This window comes from Pelophylax lessonae (assembly GCF_965119305.1).
Source record: "Pelophylax lessonae genome assembly, chromosome: 2".
In the NCBI taxonomy this organism is placed as follows: domain Eukaryota; kingdom Metazoa; phylum Chordata; class Amphibia; order Anura; family Ranidae; genus Pelophylax; species Pelophylax lessonae.
This window is the reverse complement of record NC_138769.1, coordinates 394,204,158-394,221,876: the sequence shown is the minus strand read 5'-3', so window position 1 is coordinate 394,221,876 and position 17,719 is coordinate 394,204,158. Positions and strand designations below refer to the sequence as shown.

Genomic DNA, 17,719 nt, shown 5'->3' with positions numbered 1-17,719 from the left:
GGAACGGTTCGGTACGGTACGGTATGGTTTGCTTTTCCACTGTTTATAGTACTGATAAGTAGTGGGCAGGATTACTCTGTAGTTGCACCGCCTCTACTGCCGTGACATCATCTTAAGGAGACACAGCAATCCTATGGCCTCTCAACACACAGCGCTTCTCACTGCAGTGGTGTTGCATAAACAATGACAGGTGTCACGAACCGGCAGGACTGGTAGTGGATCCTCTGGACCAGAGAGGCGATGGTGCGGGTTGTACTAGAGGACTGGTTCTAAGCAGTTACTGGTCTTCACCAGAGCCCGCCGCAAGGCGGGATGGATTTGCTGCGGCAGTAACTACCAGGTCGTGTCCCCTAGTAACAACTCGACCTCTCTGGCAGCTGATATGGCGTGGTACACAGGGAGTAGGCAAGAGCGTAGTCGGACGTAGCAGAGGTCAGGGCAGGCGGCAAAGGTTCAAAGGCGAGTAGTAGGTAGCAACGGGTTCGGCAACAGGCAAAGCAAACAAACACAGCAGGGAACGCTTTCTCAGAGGCACAAGGCACAAAGATCCGGCAGGAAGCTGTGGGAGAAGAAGGTATTTATGGGTAGTGCACAGGTGAAGCCTAATTAAGTCAGCCCTACCTCTCACAAACCTTAACCCTTAATAACCACTTTAGGCCAGGCACCAATCACTGGTGCACTGGCCCTTTGAATCTAAGAGTCCCAGCGCGCGCGCGCCCTAGAGAGCGGGGACGCACACGCCGAGACGCTGGAGTGCTGCCTGGGGGCATACGCTGCGAGCGCTCCGAGGCCAGCAGGGGGCCCGGAGCGCTCAGCGTAACAGTACCCCCCCCTTTGGTCTCCCTCTCTTTTTGGTACCGAGGAACTTGAGGATGAGGCTGCGGTCCAGGATGTTCTCCTCCAGCTCCCATGACCTCTCCTCAGGACCGCAGCCCTCCCAGTCGACCCAAAAAAATATTTTCCCCCGGGAGATCTTGGTCGCCAAGATCTCCTTGACAGAGAATATATCGGAGGTACCAGCGACAGGGGTGGGAGAAACAAGCTTGGGAGAAAAATGGTTAAAGACAGCAGGTTTAAGAAGGGAGACATGGAAGGAGTTATGGATTCGGAGGGAGGGAGGGAGGAAGATGGAGCTGATAAGAAACTTGATTGATACAACTCTTGATTTTATAGGGTCCCAAGAAATGAGGGCCCAACTTGTAACTTGGGACCCTAAATCGGATGTACCTAGAGGAGAGCCACACCTTGTCACCCGGGCGAAATTCCGGAGGAGATCTGCGTCTCTTGTTAGCTTGAACCTTCATACGGGCGGAAACCTTGAGGAGAGCAGCGTGGGTTTCTCGCCAGATGGAGGAAAAGTCCTGTACAAGACTGTCAACGGCAGGTACAGAAGAAGGAGTGGGAGACTGTGGCAGAGATGGAAGAGGATGACGGCCAAAAACTACAAAGAAAGGAGACTTGTTAGAAGCAGAGGATTGTTTGTAGTTGTAGGAGAACTCCGCCCAGGGAAGTAGATCAGCCCAGTCGTCATGGCGTGAGGACACAAAGTGACGCAGATAGTCACCCAAAGTTTGGTTCACCCGTTCTACTTGGCCGTTAGAGTGAGGATGGTACGAAGAAGAGAAGTCCAATTTGATCCCGAGCTGAGCACATAGAGCCCTCCAGAATTTGGAGACGAATTGTACCCCACGATCCGAAACAATATGTTTGGGAAGGCCATGGAGACGGAAGATGTGTTGGAAAAATTGTTTGGCCAACATGGGTGCAGAGGGTAGACCGGGCAGGGGTACAAAGTGAGCCATCTTGGAGAAGCGATCCACCACGACCCAAATAACGGACTTGCCATGGGAGGAGGGAAGATCTGTAATAAAGTCCATAGCGATTTGAGACCAGGGAACTTCAGGAACAGGTAGATGCAAGAGGAGGCCCGTTGGTTTCTGGCGAGGCGATTTATCCCGGGCGCAAATCATACAGGCCTGGACGAAGTCCGAGACATCTTTCTCCAGAGAAGGCCACCAGTACCTTTGGGAGATTAGTTGGAGAGATTTTAGCACCCCTGGATGGCCGGCAAAAGGGGAGGCGTGGCCCCACTTGAGAATTCGCAACCGCTGACGTGGAGGTACGTAGGATTTGCCAGGAGGAAGAAGGTGCAGGTCCACGGGAGCGACTGTAATAAGGCGTTCTGGAGGGATAATATATTGAGGTGTTAACTCGTCGCCCACCACATCAGAGGAGCGAGACAGAGCATCTGCCCTAATGTTCTTACAAGCCGGACGGAAATGGATCTCAAAATTAAAGCGGGCGAAGAACAGAGACCAACGGGCCTGGCGGGGATTTAATCTCTGAGCAGACTGGAGATAAGCCAGGTTTTTGTGGTCCGTGAAGATGTACACAGGATGTGTGGCGCCCTCGAGTAAATGTCTCCATTCTTCCAGTGTCAATTTAATAGCCAGCAGTTCTCTGTCCCCAATGGAGTAATTTCTCTCTGCGGGAGAGAATGTTTTCGAAAAGAAGCCACAAGTTGAAGTCTTGCCCCTGGAGGACTTCTGGGTGAGGACAGCTCCGGCTCCCACCGAGGAGGCATCCACTTCAAGAGAGAAAGGCTTGGTGGAATCTGGTCTAGAGAGAACGGGTGCAGAGGCAAAGGCGGATTTCAGGGACTGGAAGGCTTCCTCGGCTTGGGAAGGCCAGGATTTGGGGTTAGCTCCTTTTCTTGTGAGAGCCACGATAGGAGCTACCAGAGTGGAATAGTGAGGGATGAATTGCCTGTAGTAGTTCGCAAAGCCCAGAAATCTTTGTATGGCTCGGAGACCAGAGGGGCGTGGCCAATCCAGAACCGCCGAGAGCTTGGCTGGGTCCATTTGAAGTCCTTGGGCTGAGATAATGTATCCCAGGAAAGGCAGGGAGGTCCGTTCCAAAAGACATTTTTCAAGTTTAGCGTACAGGCGATTCCTCCTAAGACGAGTAAGAACTTGTCGCACATGGGCCCGGTGTTGGTCCAAATTGGAGGAGAAGATGAGAATATCATCCAGGTATACGACCACGCAGGTGTAAAGTAAGTCCCTGAAAATATCATTGACAAATTCCTGGAAGACAGCAGGTGCATTGCAGAGGCCGAAGGGCATCACCAAATACTCAAAATGGCCGTCCCTTGTGTTAAAGGCGGTCTTCCATTCGTCTCCCTCACGGATACGGATCAGATTATAGGCCCCTCGAAGGTCCAATTTAGTGAAGATCTTTGCCCCTCAGAGACGATCAAATAGCTCAGAGATTAAAGGCAGAGGGTAACGGTTCTTGATGGTAATTTTATTAAGACCTCTGTAGTCAATGCAGGGGTGGAGGGAGCCGTCTTTTTTTGTCACGAAGAAAAAACCGGCCCCAGCAGGAGAAGAAGATTTTCTTATGAATCCTCTCTGTATGTTCTCACGTATATAGTCGGACATGGCAAGAGCCTCAGGAGGTGAGAGAGGATAAATTCTGCCCCAAGGTGGAGTAGAACCGGGTATCAGGTCGATCGGGCAATCGTAGGGTCAGTGAGGAGGAAGAACCTCAGCTTGTTTCTTGCAGAAGACATCCGCAAAGGAATGGTATGGCTTGGGCAGCCCAGGAGGCGGAGAAATTTGCGGGTCCTGTTTGACCAGAGCAGGCTTGAGACAGCGGTCAGAACAGGAGGAACCCCAACGCAGGATCTCACCGGTGGACCAATTCAGGACAGAACTATGACGTTAAAGCCACGGCAGACCCAGGAGGAGTTCGGAGGAACAGAAGGGAAGGACAAAGAACTCTAAAGTCTCAGTATGAAATATTCCGATGTCCATCTGCAGAGGTTGGGTACGGAACTGCACGGTGGCAGAGAGTCTCTCACCGTTAACAGTAGAGATGAAAAACGGCTTGGGTAGACGGATTACTGGAATACGGTACTTGTCAACCAAGGAGGCGTGAATGAAGTTGCCAGCTGAACCGGAATCCAAGAAGGCGGTTGCGGAGAAAGAGGACTTGGAAGAGATGATTAACTGCACGGGTATGATGAGACGTGGAGAGGAAGAATCCACACCTAGCAACGCCTCTCCCACGTTTACTAGGTGCGAGCGTTTCCCGAACGTGGTGGACGGAGAGGACAATCTCTAAGGAAGTGCTCGGTACTGGTACAGTACAGACACAGGTTCTCGTCTCTGCGGCAGCTTCGTTCTTGCGGAGTCAGGCGTGACCGATCCACCTGCATGGCCTCCATGGCGGGAGGCCCAGTAGCGGGTTGAGGTGGATGCAGAAAAACGGGAGCCAGACGAGGGTAGCGTCTAGGATGAGCTTTTTCCTTTTCAAGGAGGAGTTCCTCTTGTCTTTCGGCAAAACGCTTGTCTATCCTAGTGGCCAGCAAGATGAGGTCACTAAGAGTGGAAGGAAGTTCACGTGCAGCCAGGACGTCCTTTATCTCGCTGTTAAGTCCCTTCTTGAAGGTGGCGCAAAGGGCTTCATTGTTCCAGTTCAGTTCAGAGGCCAGGGTGCGGAACTGAATGGCATAGTCACCCACGGAAGAACCTCCTTGGGTCAAGTTTAGTAAGGCAGTCTCTGCGGAGGTAACCCGGGCAGGCTCCTCAAAAACATTCCGGAACTCTAGGCAGAAGCTCTGGACGGAAGCGGTGGCAGGATCTGCACGGTCCCATAGTAGTGTAGCCCAGGCCAGGGCCTTCCCGGACAGTAAACTGAGAATAAAGGCTACCTTGGCTCGCTCAGAAGGAAACTGGTCGGACAGTAGCTCGAGGTGGAGAGAGCACTGTGACAGTAACCCACGGCACTGCTTTGGATCTCCATCATATTTGTCTGGTAGGGACAAACGGATTCTGGAACCGGTGGCAACTGCAGGCGGAGGTGCTGGCTGTTGCTGAGAAGGCAGGAGCTGCTGCAACATAGCGGTCAACTGGGCCAGCTGTTGACCCTGCTGGGCCACAATGGTGGTGAGGTCCGCTAGGCTTGGCAGGGGAACATCAGCGGGATCTATGGCCGGATCTTACTGTCACGAACCGGCAGGACTGGTAGTGGATCCTCTGGACCAGAGAGGCGATGGCGCGGGTTGTACTAGAAGACCGGTTCTAAGCAGTTACTGGTCTTCACCAGAGCCCGCCGCAAGGCGGGATGGATTTGCTGCGGCAGTAACTACCAGGTCGTGTCCCCTAGTAACAACTCGACCTCTCTGGCAGCTGTTATGGCGTGGTACACAGGGAGTAGGCAAGAGCGTAGTCGGACGTAGCAGAGGTCAGGGCAGGCGGCAAAGGTTCAAAGGCGAGTAGTAGGTAGCAACGGGTTCGGCAACAGGCAAAGCAAACAAACACAGCAGGGAACGCTTTCTCAGAGGCACAAGGCACAAAGATCCGGCAGGAAGCTGTGGGAGGAGAAGGTATTTATGGGTAGTGCACAGGTAAAGCCTAATTAAGTCAGCACTACCTCTCGCAAACCTTAACCCTTAATAACCACTTTAGGCCAGGCACCAATCACTGGTGCACTGGCCCTTTGAATCTAAGAGTCCCGGCGCGCGCTTGCCCTAGAGAGCGGGGACGCACACGCCGACACACTGGAGTGCTGGGGGCATACGCTGTGAGCGCTCCGAGGCCAGCAGGGGGCCCGGAGCGCTCAGCGTAACAACAGTAACTGCCTTGTAGTGAGGACCAATCAGGCTGCATGGGAGGGGTTGTGGAATTTAGTACGGTACGCTTGGAACCACAATCGAGTAGGTACTGTTTTTCAGAGCCGTACCGTTCAGTTCCATGCAGTGGAAAAGCGCCGCCGTCCCGTACCGAACCGTTCCTACACCGTACCATGCGGTACCAGCAGTGGAAAAGCAAAAAAGCGAGCCATACCGTTCGGTTCCATGCATTGGAAAAGCGCTATATATATGTACCTTTAATCTACTTTACTGTAGTGCCTTGGCTAGGCCTGGTTACCTAGGGTGCAAGTCTCTGTTTTTAAAGCTAAAGTCTAAAGAATAATAATCTTATCCCCTACAAATAAAAAGCACAGGATCCTTTACCAGCATATTAGAAGTGATTTTCTACCAATTAGCCAGGGAAAAGATTCCTATAGCTGCAGAAAGCCCTTCCAACATGAATACCACCCATCAGTTTTTAAAGAAAGTCTTGTCAAGGCTTATATTTGTATACAGATGTGAGAGTATGCAGACATATACAACCATTTAGTCTTCTTTCCGGACTTAATCCAGTAAAAATATTTAATCCTGCTTGCATATTTTAGCAACACTTTTGTGGCATTGTTGTCATATACCTGATAGGAGACTGAAATGATGAGGTCAGCCTCCCTTGTATCCCCAGCCTAGGCACCACTGAGAGTGGAACAAATAGTGCCAAGACACAGGAGGAACATGAGTATCAGTATATGTTGATAGCAGAACCTTAGGCTGGCAATACAAAGCTGGAAGATCTGGCTGATCAGAAACAGCTGAGCCGCAGGATAAACTAGTCAGGGTTAAGGAGGAAGTGCCGATGTACTGTGGGTTCAAGAGGTGGGCCTTGACAGTGCTCCCATTTAGTTTATTGCAGACATGCATATCGATGGTTGCAGCAGATGATAGGCACTCAGTAATAGTGTTGAATAGAGCTGATTCAGAAGTAAAAGCGTGGTCACAGGGATAGCTGCGGTCAGCAGCAGGTGAGTAGTGAGGTACAGAGGCATAAGCAGGATCAGAGTCATAACAGAGCCGAGATCAGGAACCGGTGATCAGAAGTAAGAGCAAAATCCAGGATCAGATCAGAAGCAAGCCGGGTTGGTAACAGAAGACTAATTCAGGACACAAGCAAAGCACAAGGAATAGCTGAAGACCAGTCAGCACTGGCACTGGATAAGGACATTCTTTAATTAGGCCATCTGGCACCAACATGACTGTGGCTGTGCTCTTGCACCTGGTCACAGTTCTATGAGCTATACCATGCGCATGTCTCTGAGCCAGCTGTCTTACAAGAATTCCCTGAAAATTGTGTAATAAATGCTATAACTTATTATTTCTAAAGAAAATTAACTGTATGTGCGCATTAGGCCAGTTCACGTTTGTGTGTTGTGGGAATGAGCGCAAAAACACATGCATTCCCATAGTGCACAAAAAACATGCATTCCTTCTACAGGCATGAGGTGGTGCACCCCAACGTACCTTTTGTGCAATTATGCTTGCTCCAAGATTCATGGTAACAAAGTACGTTTTGGTGCAGCTCCATTAAAAGAAGAAAAAAAAAGGGTCATACACTTATTTTGTGGGGCAGTCAAGTTTAGGGCAGCCCATTGAAATTAATGGACTGCCTCAGGTGCGGTGTGCAAAATCACAGAAACCGGTGTGCTCTATTGCACCTTCATAGGTGTGAATGGAGCCTAAAAACTCGTGTACACTACTGACCTGACAGCTCAGGTCCGAGCTGCTGTATTAACAATCTGATGTTAGTAGAGCGATTTCCCTTGCTGTCCCTCTGCCAGAATACTCCAGTCAGCACTCCCAGTCATTGGCAGACCTTTTTCAGTCATTACCCTTCCAAAGAAGCTGGCTTCGGTCAGATCAGCTGCCGTACAAGCGGACTGAATGTCGGCCGGTTTCAATTGAACCGGCCCATGCCACTTACCATTCTGCCCATGTGTACTAGGCTGTAGTGAGTAGAGCAGTGGTTCTCAACCATTTGACCGCAACATCCTTTCTGCCGGGCTGCGCACTGAAGGAAAATTCAGCAATTGCTGTGAGAAAAAACAGCTGGAATTAATGAAACACAACCTGTAACCATACAATTCAGTGATCCTGATCCCTATCACTGCTGCAGAGCTACCTGCATATTCCTCCTCCAGCCAGATTCCTAGCTTGAAGAGCCCGCCATACTCCACTCTACTATAAAACATGGAAACAAACCGCACACTAGTTGCCTATGCTCAAATGTAAATTAATCAAGCTGATAGTACACATTGAAACTCCTGTTAGAAGCCACACCCTTAATGCGTTTCACCCAAAATAGGCACTTTGAAGTTGCAGCCAGGCAGCAAACTTCTTAAATGTCACATTACTGTATGAGATCTTCCTGACTGGCTGCATTTCCAGGGTGTCTGTCTGGTTACATTTGTGATTACACATCACACTCAGTGAACTGTGGGAACACGGCTATTTAATTAATTTAAGTTCTAATTTGAATGTGCCCTGATAAGTGGTAGGCCCTGCAGTAGTGTGATTGTGCCTCCTGTGTGTCCTTGTGTCACAGTCAAACAGTCCTACTGTCTCTAAATTGCCTCTCGTCACTTCTTTCTTGTCCTCCCATCCAGTTTAGGCTGTGCTCCAATAACCCACCTGTAAGGGGTTTTCCCTTTAGGCACAGGCATGTGTGAGGCCAGTACCTACTATATTAGTCGGGAGAAGTTCTAAGTTTGGGGTCTGTGTGCAGCACACGCAGTGATCAGAGGTATAGAGAGGGAGCATGTCCACCTCTGAAAATCTTTATTATTGTGAGTGCAAACTTGATCGGCCATGTATCTGGTGGTGAATAGAGAAAATGGTTATCCTCCTGGTAGTGTGAGTATAGCTCCCACTCAGTATGTCACGCACCAGTTGGCCTTGGCCCTTATGAACCATGGGTTTCAGGCATTCAGTTTTATTATGGAGCTCTAAATTGCAACCATTTGCATGAGTAGCTCCGGGCACCTAGGGAGTAGCACAGATCAGGCAATGGAGAAAACATAATGGCCAGACATCGTACACAGGGAGAGCAGTGTTTATAGACTGCGGTGTCAATCCAGAATAGAACAGATCTTTTATTTAATTTTAGCATGTCATGGTTTATTGTAAGGCTACTGCTGCATAGCATGGCCATGAATGACAGCTAGAGGACTCCTAAAACCGAGAGCAGGAGAGCAGGAGAGCAGGAGAGCAGGAGACAGAGATGCAATAAAGAAGGGATAAAGATACAGAGCATGTATGAGAATGGTTGAGAAAAAATTGCTTTAAAAATAGTCAAGTTATGTTATTGTGTGTACTTTTAAAATTACAGTAACCCATATTTTCAACGAATTACTTCTTTTTAATATATTTTAAATTCCAATTTTCATTCCCATACTTTTATTGTATGAATATCAAGGTTTTTTTTGTTTTGTTTTTTTTACTGCTGGGGCATGAAAAGGTTTTGGAAATATTTAGCAGACCCTCTCACTAAGGTTGAGAACCACTGAATAAGAACATAGATAGGCCTTACATAGATAATGTATATCTCTGAAAATACTGTATACCTACTGTATATAACAAAATAATAGTAACTGTGATATATCTTTATATTTCTGCTGTATTACAGGAGGCACACCATCATCTTATTCCAGCGTTGATGCTATTCCCATGCATGACATGGCCTCTGGAGAAGATGATACAAAGCAATTGGAAATAAAAGATTATCTACCAATGGAAACAACTAACGTTGTGGGTGAAATCCTTTCCAATAAACAGCTCTTGGTCCGGAGGGGACTAGCGTTGCTTCTAGCCATTAGTGTACTTATGATTGGTATTGTTATTAAGCTGTTTACTACCAAATGATAATACAGGAGCTGATGAGTCTCAATGAACACACTTAAACAAGTATGTAGTGTTTCCAAGACAATGTCCCCACTACATCAAGTTCCAAAAACCTTTGTAATTCTTTACCCAAGTAACCAGTTCTTCAGGTTTTTCATAGTTTGTTTTACAAAAAAGTGAAAAAGAAGCAAGCACAGGACACATCAATGTGGCCTACAGTAAAGGAATTACATGAATTGAGGTAATTCAATATCTAACACAAAAACATGTCAAGCAGGGACTTCCAACGTAACCATGAGATTTAGCATAACAGAGTATAGTTTAGCACAGTGTTTGCAATGTAATAGCTATAAATAAATTGTACATATAATACCAACCTCCTTTATTGTAAAAGAACAGTGTGTGATTTGTTTTATTCCACTGAACATGCATATTATTAAGTTTGTAACTCTGAGTAGGGTAAAGCATCTATCCCCTATAGTCTGTTAATAACTAAAGGTGGAGGTGAAAGGATAGGGTTATTAAGCCACCCATTTCGGATCTTCTCACATTTGAAAGAGCTTCCTCCACGAGTGTAAGTTAAGCTTTCTATGGTTATATATCGGAATTCCCCTATCTAGCCAGGTGCATGCTGTAAGGGGTTGGGGGTGATGACCAGTGTTGTGCTGTAAATTTTCTGGCTAAGTATACTGTAGCAGAGTGCTTATATTCCTTAATATGCTCAGATACATGTGCAGACCCCTTTAACTTGACAATGAAGCTACATTTCTCTGCTTCCCTCCCTCTGCATCTCCGAAATACCACACGTGATGAGGCAGAGGTAGCTATGCAAAGGATCTGCAGCCAGGCATGAAAGAGCTCCCCTGTTAGAACAATGTCAGAACAGTTACTGTTGTGAACATCTCCTCAAGTATGGGTACTACAGTTCCAGTTAAAGTTGGCATGGACGTCTCCAGCTGTTCACCTGTGTTACCAGAGATACCCTGGACTTTACTGAGGGGATGCTGTTAATACGATTAATTGCAAGTAGCTATTTGTAAACAGACCCTTTTTATTCCCATGCAGCTACACCCAAGACTGTAAGTGCCCTATATACAGTATAACTAGAAAGTACTGCAACCACTCAATGTCACTCTGACACCAGTATCTATATATATGAAAAACAGTTCTTCGCCACTCTTTTCCAATAATGCTTATACATAAACATCATTGAATAATAACACAATACAATATTCCAATATGATAATGTAAAGTATTTATGTCACTTTGCTTTTTCTAATGACAGCGCAGATCATAGGCATTGTGCTGCTTTGTGAGGGCAGTTGGCACATCCTGCAGGAGATGTAGGGCATGTGCCCTGTGTGCCTTATGCTAGTTACTCCCCTGATACCCATATTTAGCTCAAGAGAACAGTGGAGGTGAATATCATGATTACTGACATCAAACACATCTTGGCAGTAGAAAAGTAGTTAGGGGCACTGGCAGAACAAGTGAATAGGATCTGCCTGTCCTGATGTGCCTCTGGTGCATAGTTTGAGTTCCTTCTGGAGAAGCAGTATATATTTAATGAGTTTTAAAAACTTTATGAAGCAGGAATAATTGCATACAGTATTTATCAGGGAGGGGGATATTGACATCTAAGAGATTCTTTGCAGTGCTTCAAGCCACAGTTCATTTGTAAGATTTGAGTGTGTCAGGAAGATACAATTGTGAAAGGTGGGTAATGACAGTTTTTCCACAAGTCTAAGAATTCCAATTCTTTAAACAAAAGCCTATTTACAGTCTATTTGCCTTACCCTGGCATAACTGTTGTATACATATTATTGAAGTTGCAGAAATGACCTGGCAATGCTGGAATTTATCTGTGGTCAGCGGGTCATTGACAAAATCGTTTACATGTCTGGAATTGCCATTCTTGAGAGGTAAACAATGCGGCATAGTGTGCAATATTTCATTTCTCTGAGCCACAAACGCTGTCTGCTGCCTGCATTCACTAGCTACTAGGAGGGGAGGGGGAGGAAGTAACTGTATGGGAGGGAAATATGAAGGGGACTGAAGGGGCGAGCTGCCCCCAGCATAGCTGGAAGCAGGTATGCTGCTGCTGCCCCTAAGTTTTCCCACCAGCAGGAACAGGAACAAAGGAATCAAAGAGGCTAAAGGGACAGCCAGTCATTCCACGAAGTGTTTGTCTTTATATGCAGTGTGTATGTATATAAGAGGGTCGTGGAACCAATCATGGGGGTGCTGTGCTCTGGGCTGTATATACCTCTGACTCCTGCACTGTGTACGTTACATAGGTTACCCCTGTCCTCTGAGAAATACCCAGTCCTGACCCCTACACTCTATACATTACACACACCTGACCCATGGTTGTCTTTAAGGAATGTGGAAATAGGAAAAGTGCTCAAAAATCACCTGTGGGTCATCTTCAATAAATTCCAGCCAATTGCAATGTAATAATGGTCTTGCATGAGCTTTTTATGAGCACCTATTTAAATGCACATAATGGCCTAATGTGTCAATGCTTGCTGTGAAAGGGTACTGCATGTAGAAGGGGGGTTAGGTAAGGCGAGAGATGTAAAATTTCCAGAAATGTTGAAGCCATGAGAAAAAAACATTTTTTTCAGGAGAAAAATTAAATTTTCGGAAAACATAAAACAAAAAAGCAGTGTGGAGCAGAGATGTATAGTAACGAAGTAGAACTACTTAAGTACTGTACTTAAGTACTGAAATGCGGTATCTGTACTTTCCTAGAGTAGAATTTTTTTCTCCTACTTCTACTTTTACTTCACTACATTTTTTTCGATGATTTTGATACTTCTACTCAAGTATTTTTTTTTTGTGCTGCATAGTTACTCGTTACTTTTAAAAAAATTACCACTGCCAGAACAGTAGATGGCAGGTTACATAAAGCTCAAAAAAATGTGTATAATGTCATTTGTAAATCAGCGCATACGAAAATAAAGGCTGTGTATAATAAAAGCTGCTATACCAAATCTTTCCAATAAAAAGAAAATATGAAACAAACAAATAAATTGTGCTACAGCGCTTAAAGTGCATCAAGAAACTACTAACAAACACAACTTGGCTGTGCAAATAAAGTGCCTGTGCAATCGATATAATATCATTGTTGCCCCCAGTGCCCTGCCCACACTCCACACAGTATCAAAAATAAAGTGACATGAATGTGCTAAAGCCTAAATGCAGTGAAAATAATTATTCCCACAATGTAACAGTAAATTCAATTCATATAAAATATGACAATAAATCACAATAAAATAAGTTATGAAATAAGTTAGGTCAGGTGCGTGCAACAAGTTGAAGTGTGTAAACCTATCTATAACGAAAAGTCCATAAATGAATTCCAGTGTGCAAATCTAAAGTGTCACTTCACTTGTCAGATGCTTCCACCTCCTTCAGTGCTCGAGTGACCGATCAACACACTTAATGGTGGTGGCACTGGTGGATAGCGTCTGGGTGGCACTGTGGCACTGACTGCACTGGTTCAAAAAGCCATATATATTTAATTATTTCTATTCTCAATCCCATAGGTCCTCTCCTCATAAGATATTAATAACAAGATTAGGTGATGAACTTCTTGGCGGCCCTGGCAGGATGACGGGGACACCCGCCACTTCTGGAGCCGAGCCGCTGTGATTCCCCAACATGTGACAAAGTGACAGCCAGGAGATCTAGTAGTGCTCAACAATACCGCTTTTATATATAAAAATGAAATAAAATATACTGACTCACAATTTAGTAGTAGTAGTAGGTAGCGTGTAGCAGTAGGCAGGACAACTCAATTCAATCAATCCCACAGCCTCGCTCGCGCCGCTGCCCGCGGAATCACTGTCATGATCATCAAGTTAAGACCGCACTGGAGGAGCCGTGCTGCCGTCTTCCCGCTCGAGGTCTCCGCCTCTAAACGTGTTGTGTGTCACTCAGACTCCATCCCTTAGGGCCCTTACTGAGAGGAGTTGTGACGCGGGAGCAGGACTCGGGGCATTTTCTTCGTTATCTCATCTTCTTCTCTATGAGGTGAGTGAGGTGGACCGTGGAGAGGGCCTAATCCTTGCCATGGCAAATGTGCCATTTGAGAATCAAATAATCAATATAAAATATTAATATATTATATACACACGGGTCATGGGTGGCTTTTTTGAACCAAGAAGAGTGAGACTGACGGCTATGATGATTATCCGACCATCCATGGTCCATGGACCATAAGTGTTGTGTTGTGGTGCGGCCTGTGCTTCCTGCGGCCTGCCTCTTCCTGTGCGGCTGTGCCTGCACTGCAGTGGCCACTGGCAGTGGCACTTGACTTGAGCAAAGCAAATGAGCACTACTAGTGTGAAGGACAGGTGGTGGAAGCATGTTCTGACAAGTTCTTATAATGACAATAATATAGACAGCTTTTTGAACCAGTGCAGTGCCAGTGCTACTAAGGTGAGAGGCAGAGAGAGAGGCTATCCAGTCCACCACTTTACTTGAGCAGATCACAGAAGAAAGGTGGAAGCATCTGACAGCAAGTGACAAGCACTTCTTAGATTGCACACTGGAATTCAGTTATGGACTTTTCCTTATAAAGTTAAATTTACACACTTAAACTTGTACCTAACTTATTCACAATCACAACTTATTTTATTGTGGTATTGTCATATATATTTTATATGAATTAAATTTACATTGTGGGAATAATTTGCACTGCATTTAGCACAGACATGTCACTTTATTTTTGATACTGTGGGCGATGATTTTGAATACAAGAAGAATATATATAATTGCAGGCACTTTATTAGCATTTTTAGCACAACCACTTTGTTAGTAGTTTTTGATGCATTTTTCACTTTAAGCGTTGTAGGTTTGATGAAGCTGGCCTGGCACATCATCATCAATTGAGCAAATCAAATCAAACCGCGATTAAGAAGACTGCGCATGCTCCTGTTCTGCCTTTTGATCAGCTGAAAAGATGGACGAACCAAAAACACCACCTTCCACCCCTGGCCCTTCAACTTCAAGTGATCTGCCTGGCTGTGAGAGTGAGGAAGCTCAGGAAGGAGATCACCCCTGGCTTTAAAAGGTGGATGCTTTAAAAGGGGAAGGGAGGGACTTTATCTGTTTTTTGTTTACAAAAAGTTACAGCCTAAGGAATTGTGATTGTCCTTTAGGTTAATCATTTGAATAAATCATTTGAAATAATAAAAAACAATATGATGTTCAAACTTTTGACTTCTTTCTTTAATAACTACATAACACAGTACTTGTACTTCTACTTTCAGTACTTGAGTAGAATTTTTTTTTCAAAACTACTGGTACTTTTTACTTTTAGTACTTAAGTAGCAATTTTTTTGAAAAAACTACTTGCAATACTTAAGTAAAAAAAATGTTGAATACTTTAGTACTTCTACTTAAGTAACTTTTTCTGCGAGCACTTCCACTTCTACTCAAGTCACTTTTTGATCGAGCACTTGTACTTTTACTCAAGTAGAAATTTCGAGTACTTTATACAAGTCTGGTGTGGAGTAGTTTTACAAATTGAATTAGCTTACAACAGATGTTGCTGGGGAAAAAACACTTTGTGATGATACAGAAGCACCAAAAAGAGTTTTTTTCTGAAATGAGAAACTAGGAGGGAAGATCTACCTGCATTTTCATTATGGTCCTCATCATTTAACTCCATAAAGTATTTTTAATGTCTTTAGGGCATCTCCAGTATGCAAGGATGTGTTTTATCATCCTTGTAGCATTTGGAAAATAATATTTCTCACATTTGTACATTTCAACTTTGCTCTCAGCACAGTAATTGCACTTTTGAAAATGTTTCCAAACTCTAAATGTTGGTCTCACCATTTTACTGAAAGGAGAAAAAGAAAAAGCGATTTACTAAGCAGACTATAGGGAAACATTATGCTGTGATGGTGGAGAACATTAATAGGAATAATTTAAAGGTTATAAAGATAAACTAATTAGTCAAACAAATTTACCCTCTTACCTGTCAATTAAAGCCTGAGAGGACAGAAACTATTATCTACTGTATCCCAACAATCACCCAACTGTAAGAGGTACAAGATGGAGCCCAAAAGAAAACTAAACTGGAGCATGTTATATAGTTTGAATACCATGTCATAGATATATTATTTTTCATTGTAAAAGAACATATTCCACTTTTTCTTTTTTACTTTTCCAGGAAAAAAAAAAACGGCTTTGCAAAAAAAGGAAAAAAAAAATTTCCCCCCAATTTTTCAGTTTTTTCCCCCTGGCCTTGCCATCTCTAGGTAAGGTCCCCTTGTTCTTGCCCTCTATTGTTTGTGGTGGGTGGAATATTAAGCTTATCATGTGTTTGTCCTATTCTGTTTTGAAACATAAATACAAATTCTCCACTAGGAAGAATCTAGTATAGGAATAGACTGTCTTTGACTGAAGATGCCTGAAATCATCCTGACCATCTTTGGATGCAGTTGTGGTATATATGCCACAATTTGTGCCATAAGGGGGTCCTGTAGGGGGAAGTATAGTTGAGGACAGGACCCTATCTGGTCAGGGAGAGACAATCTCAGAAGACTTCCTCACCCCAAACTTGGGAACAAGCCAGAACAGAAAGGCTGTTGACCCTGGAAGAGAGTGACCCTGGCCCCTGGTGCCCTTACTTCTTGATCCTGCTCACCTATCACCACCCAGCATTTTTTCCTACTACTTCTGCTCACTGATCACACTGCCCTTGGAGTCCTTTCCATCTGCTCCCACACACTGATCACACAGTGTCCTTTTCCCCTGCTCCTGCCTGCTGGTCACACAGCCCCTGATGTCCTCAACTTCTACTCCCAATCACTGATCACACGGCCCCCGGCATCCTCTTCTGCTCCTGATCACATGATGCCCTCTTCTCCTGATCCTGCCTGATGATCACACAGCCCCCCGGTGTCCATACCTCCTGCTCCTACTCACTGATCACACAGCCACTGGTGTCCTCTCCTGCTCAATGATCACATAGCCCCCGGCGTCCTTTCCTCCTGCTCCTAATTCCAGGGCACGAGGCCTTGGTGTCCTCAGCTCCTGCTCACACCCCCCCCCCCCATTGAAGTCACTTGGTGCCTGGCGTCTTCTCCTACCTCTCAACTTATCACTCACCCCTTTAGCACCCTCATCTTCCGCTCCCTTCTCACACGTCCCTCAGTGTCCACGCTCCTTTTTGCTGATCACATAGCTCTCTGTGACCTCTCCTCTTGCTTACTGTTCATATGTCGTCTGCTTCCACTCCCTTTCACTGATCACACGGACCTCTGTGTCCTCAGTACTCACAGTGCTCCAGTCAGTTCTGGCATATCCTACATTTTAAAATGCAGTCAGCAGTTGATGTGTACATACCCCAGCTGTAAAAATAAATAAATAAATAAATAAATAAATAAATAAATAAAAGCTGTTAGCACCATTCAGACACAAAATGGAGAGACTAAATGTTACCTTGCTACGTTTGTATCTACTCTGTTCCATTCATCTGCAGATCAAAGAGATACTTTTTCTCATTATTTCTTTTTCATTACCAATTCATAAACTTTTTCATTTTTTGTTTTGTTTGTTAGTTTTTTTGTGTCGCATAAACATTATTGAAAAATTGAAAAAAAAAATGTTTCTTTTGTAAATAACTGCAATGTATTTTACTGGAATCATAATTTTGGTGTTGTTTTAAAACAGGAAACATTTTGGAATAACATTTTTATTTATATGTATCAATGGTAACACTATTGTTTTTAAGTTAGTCGTGATCAAAAAGAAAATAGTGTGTTTTTGTTTTGTTACTTTTTTTTCTGTCTAAAGATTGCATTAAAAGTTAGTTTGTGCAAGACATTTTCACAAAGCAAAAGCCTTGTTTCTCCTTAAAAACAATATACAGTATGTATTACTATAGTAAATGAATTGCCATTTGGGCAATTTCTAAAAACGCCTGCACAGCTCATTCCTCATAGTGGGAGGGCTTATTAAAATTGCTGCTCTAGGGCACGAAGCAGAATACCCTGCGATTGCTGAGTTCTTCTGACAAATTAATTTGGCCCTGTGTAATGTGATCACTGTGACCAATCACAGTGATCACAAAAGAAACACAGGCTATATGTTGCAGCCATTGGCTCTGTTTCCTCTCACAGACCAAACACCTGTGAGGGGAAACAGAGCCACTTCTCCTATTAGTGAGTT

At 44.8% G+C, this 17,719-nt stretch overlaps 1 protein-coding gene across 1 annotated transcript in view; it reads left to right on the top strand.

Annotated features, from left to right (window-relative positions):
- The window catches only part of LOC309546395 (multidrug and toxin extrusion protein 2-like), a gene marked incomplete at its 5' end in the record, with an annotated part of 130,638 nt that extends 120,890 nt beyond the window's left edge, over positions 1–9,748 (top strand). The window contains one exon of the mRNA XM_082246054.1: positions 9,315–9,748. Within this exon, the coding sequence (XP_082102180.1) occupies positions 9,315–9,550 (236 nt within the window). The 3' untranslated portion in view covers positions 9,551–9,748. The remainder of the gene's footprint in view (positions 1–9,314) is intronic.
- Between the last annotated feature and the right edge of the window lie 7,971 nt (positions 9,749–17,719).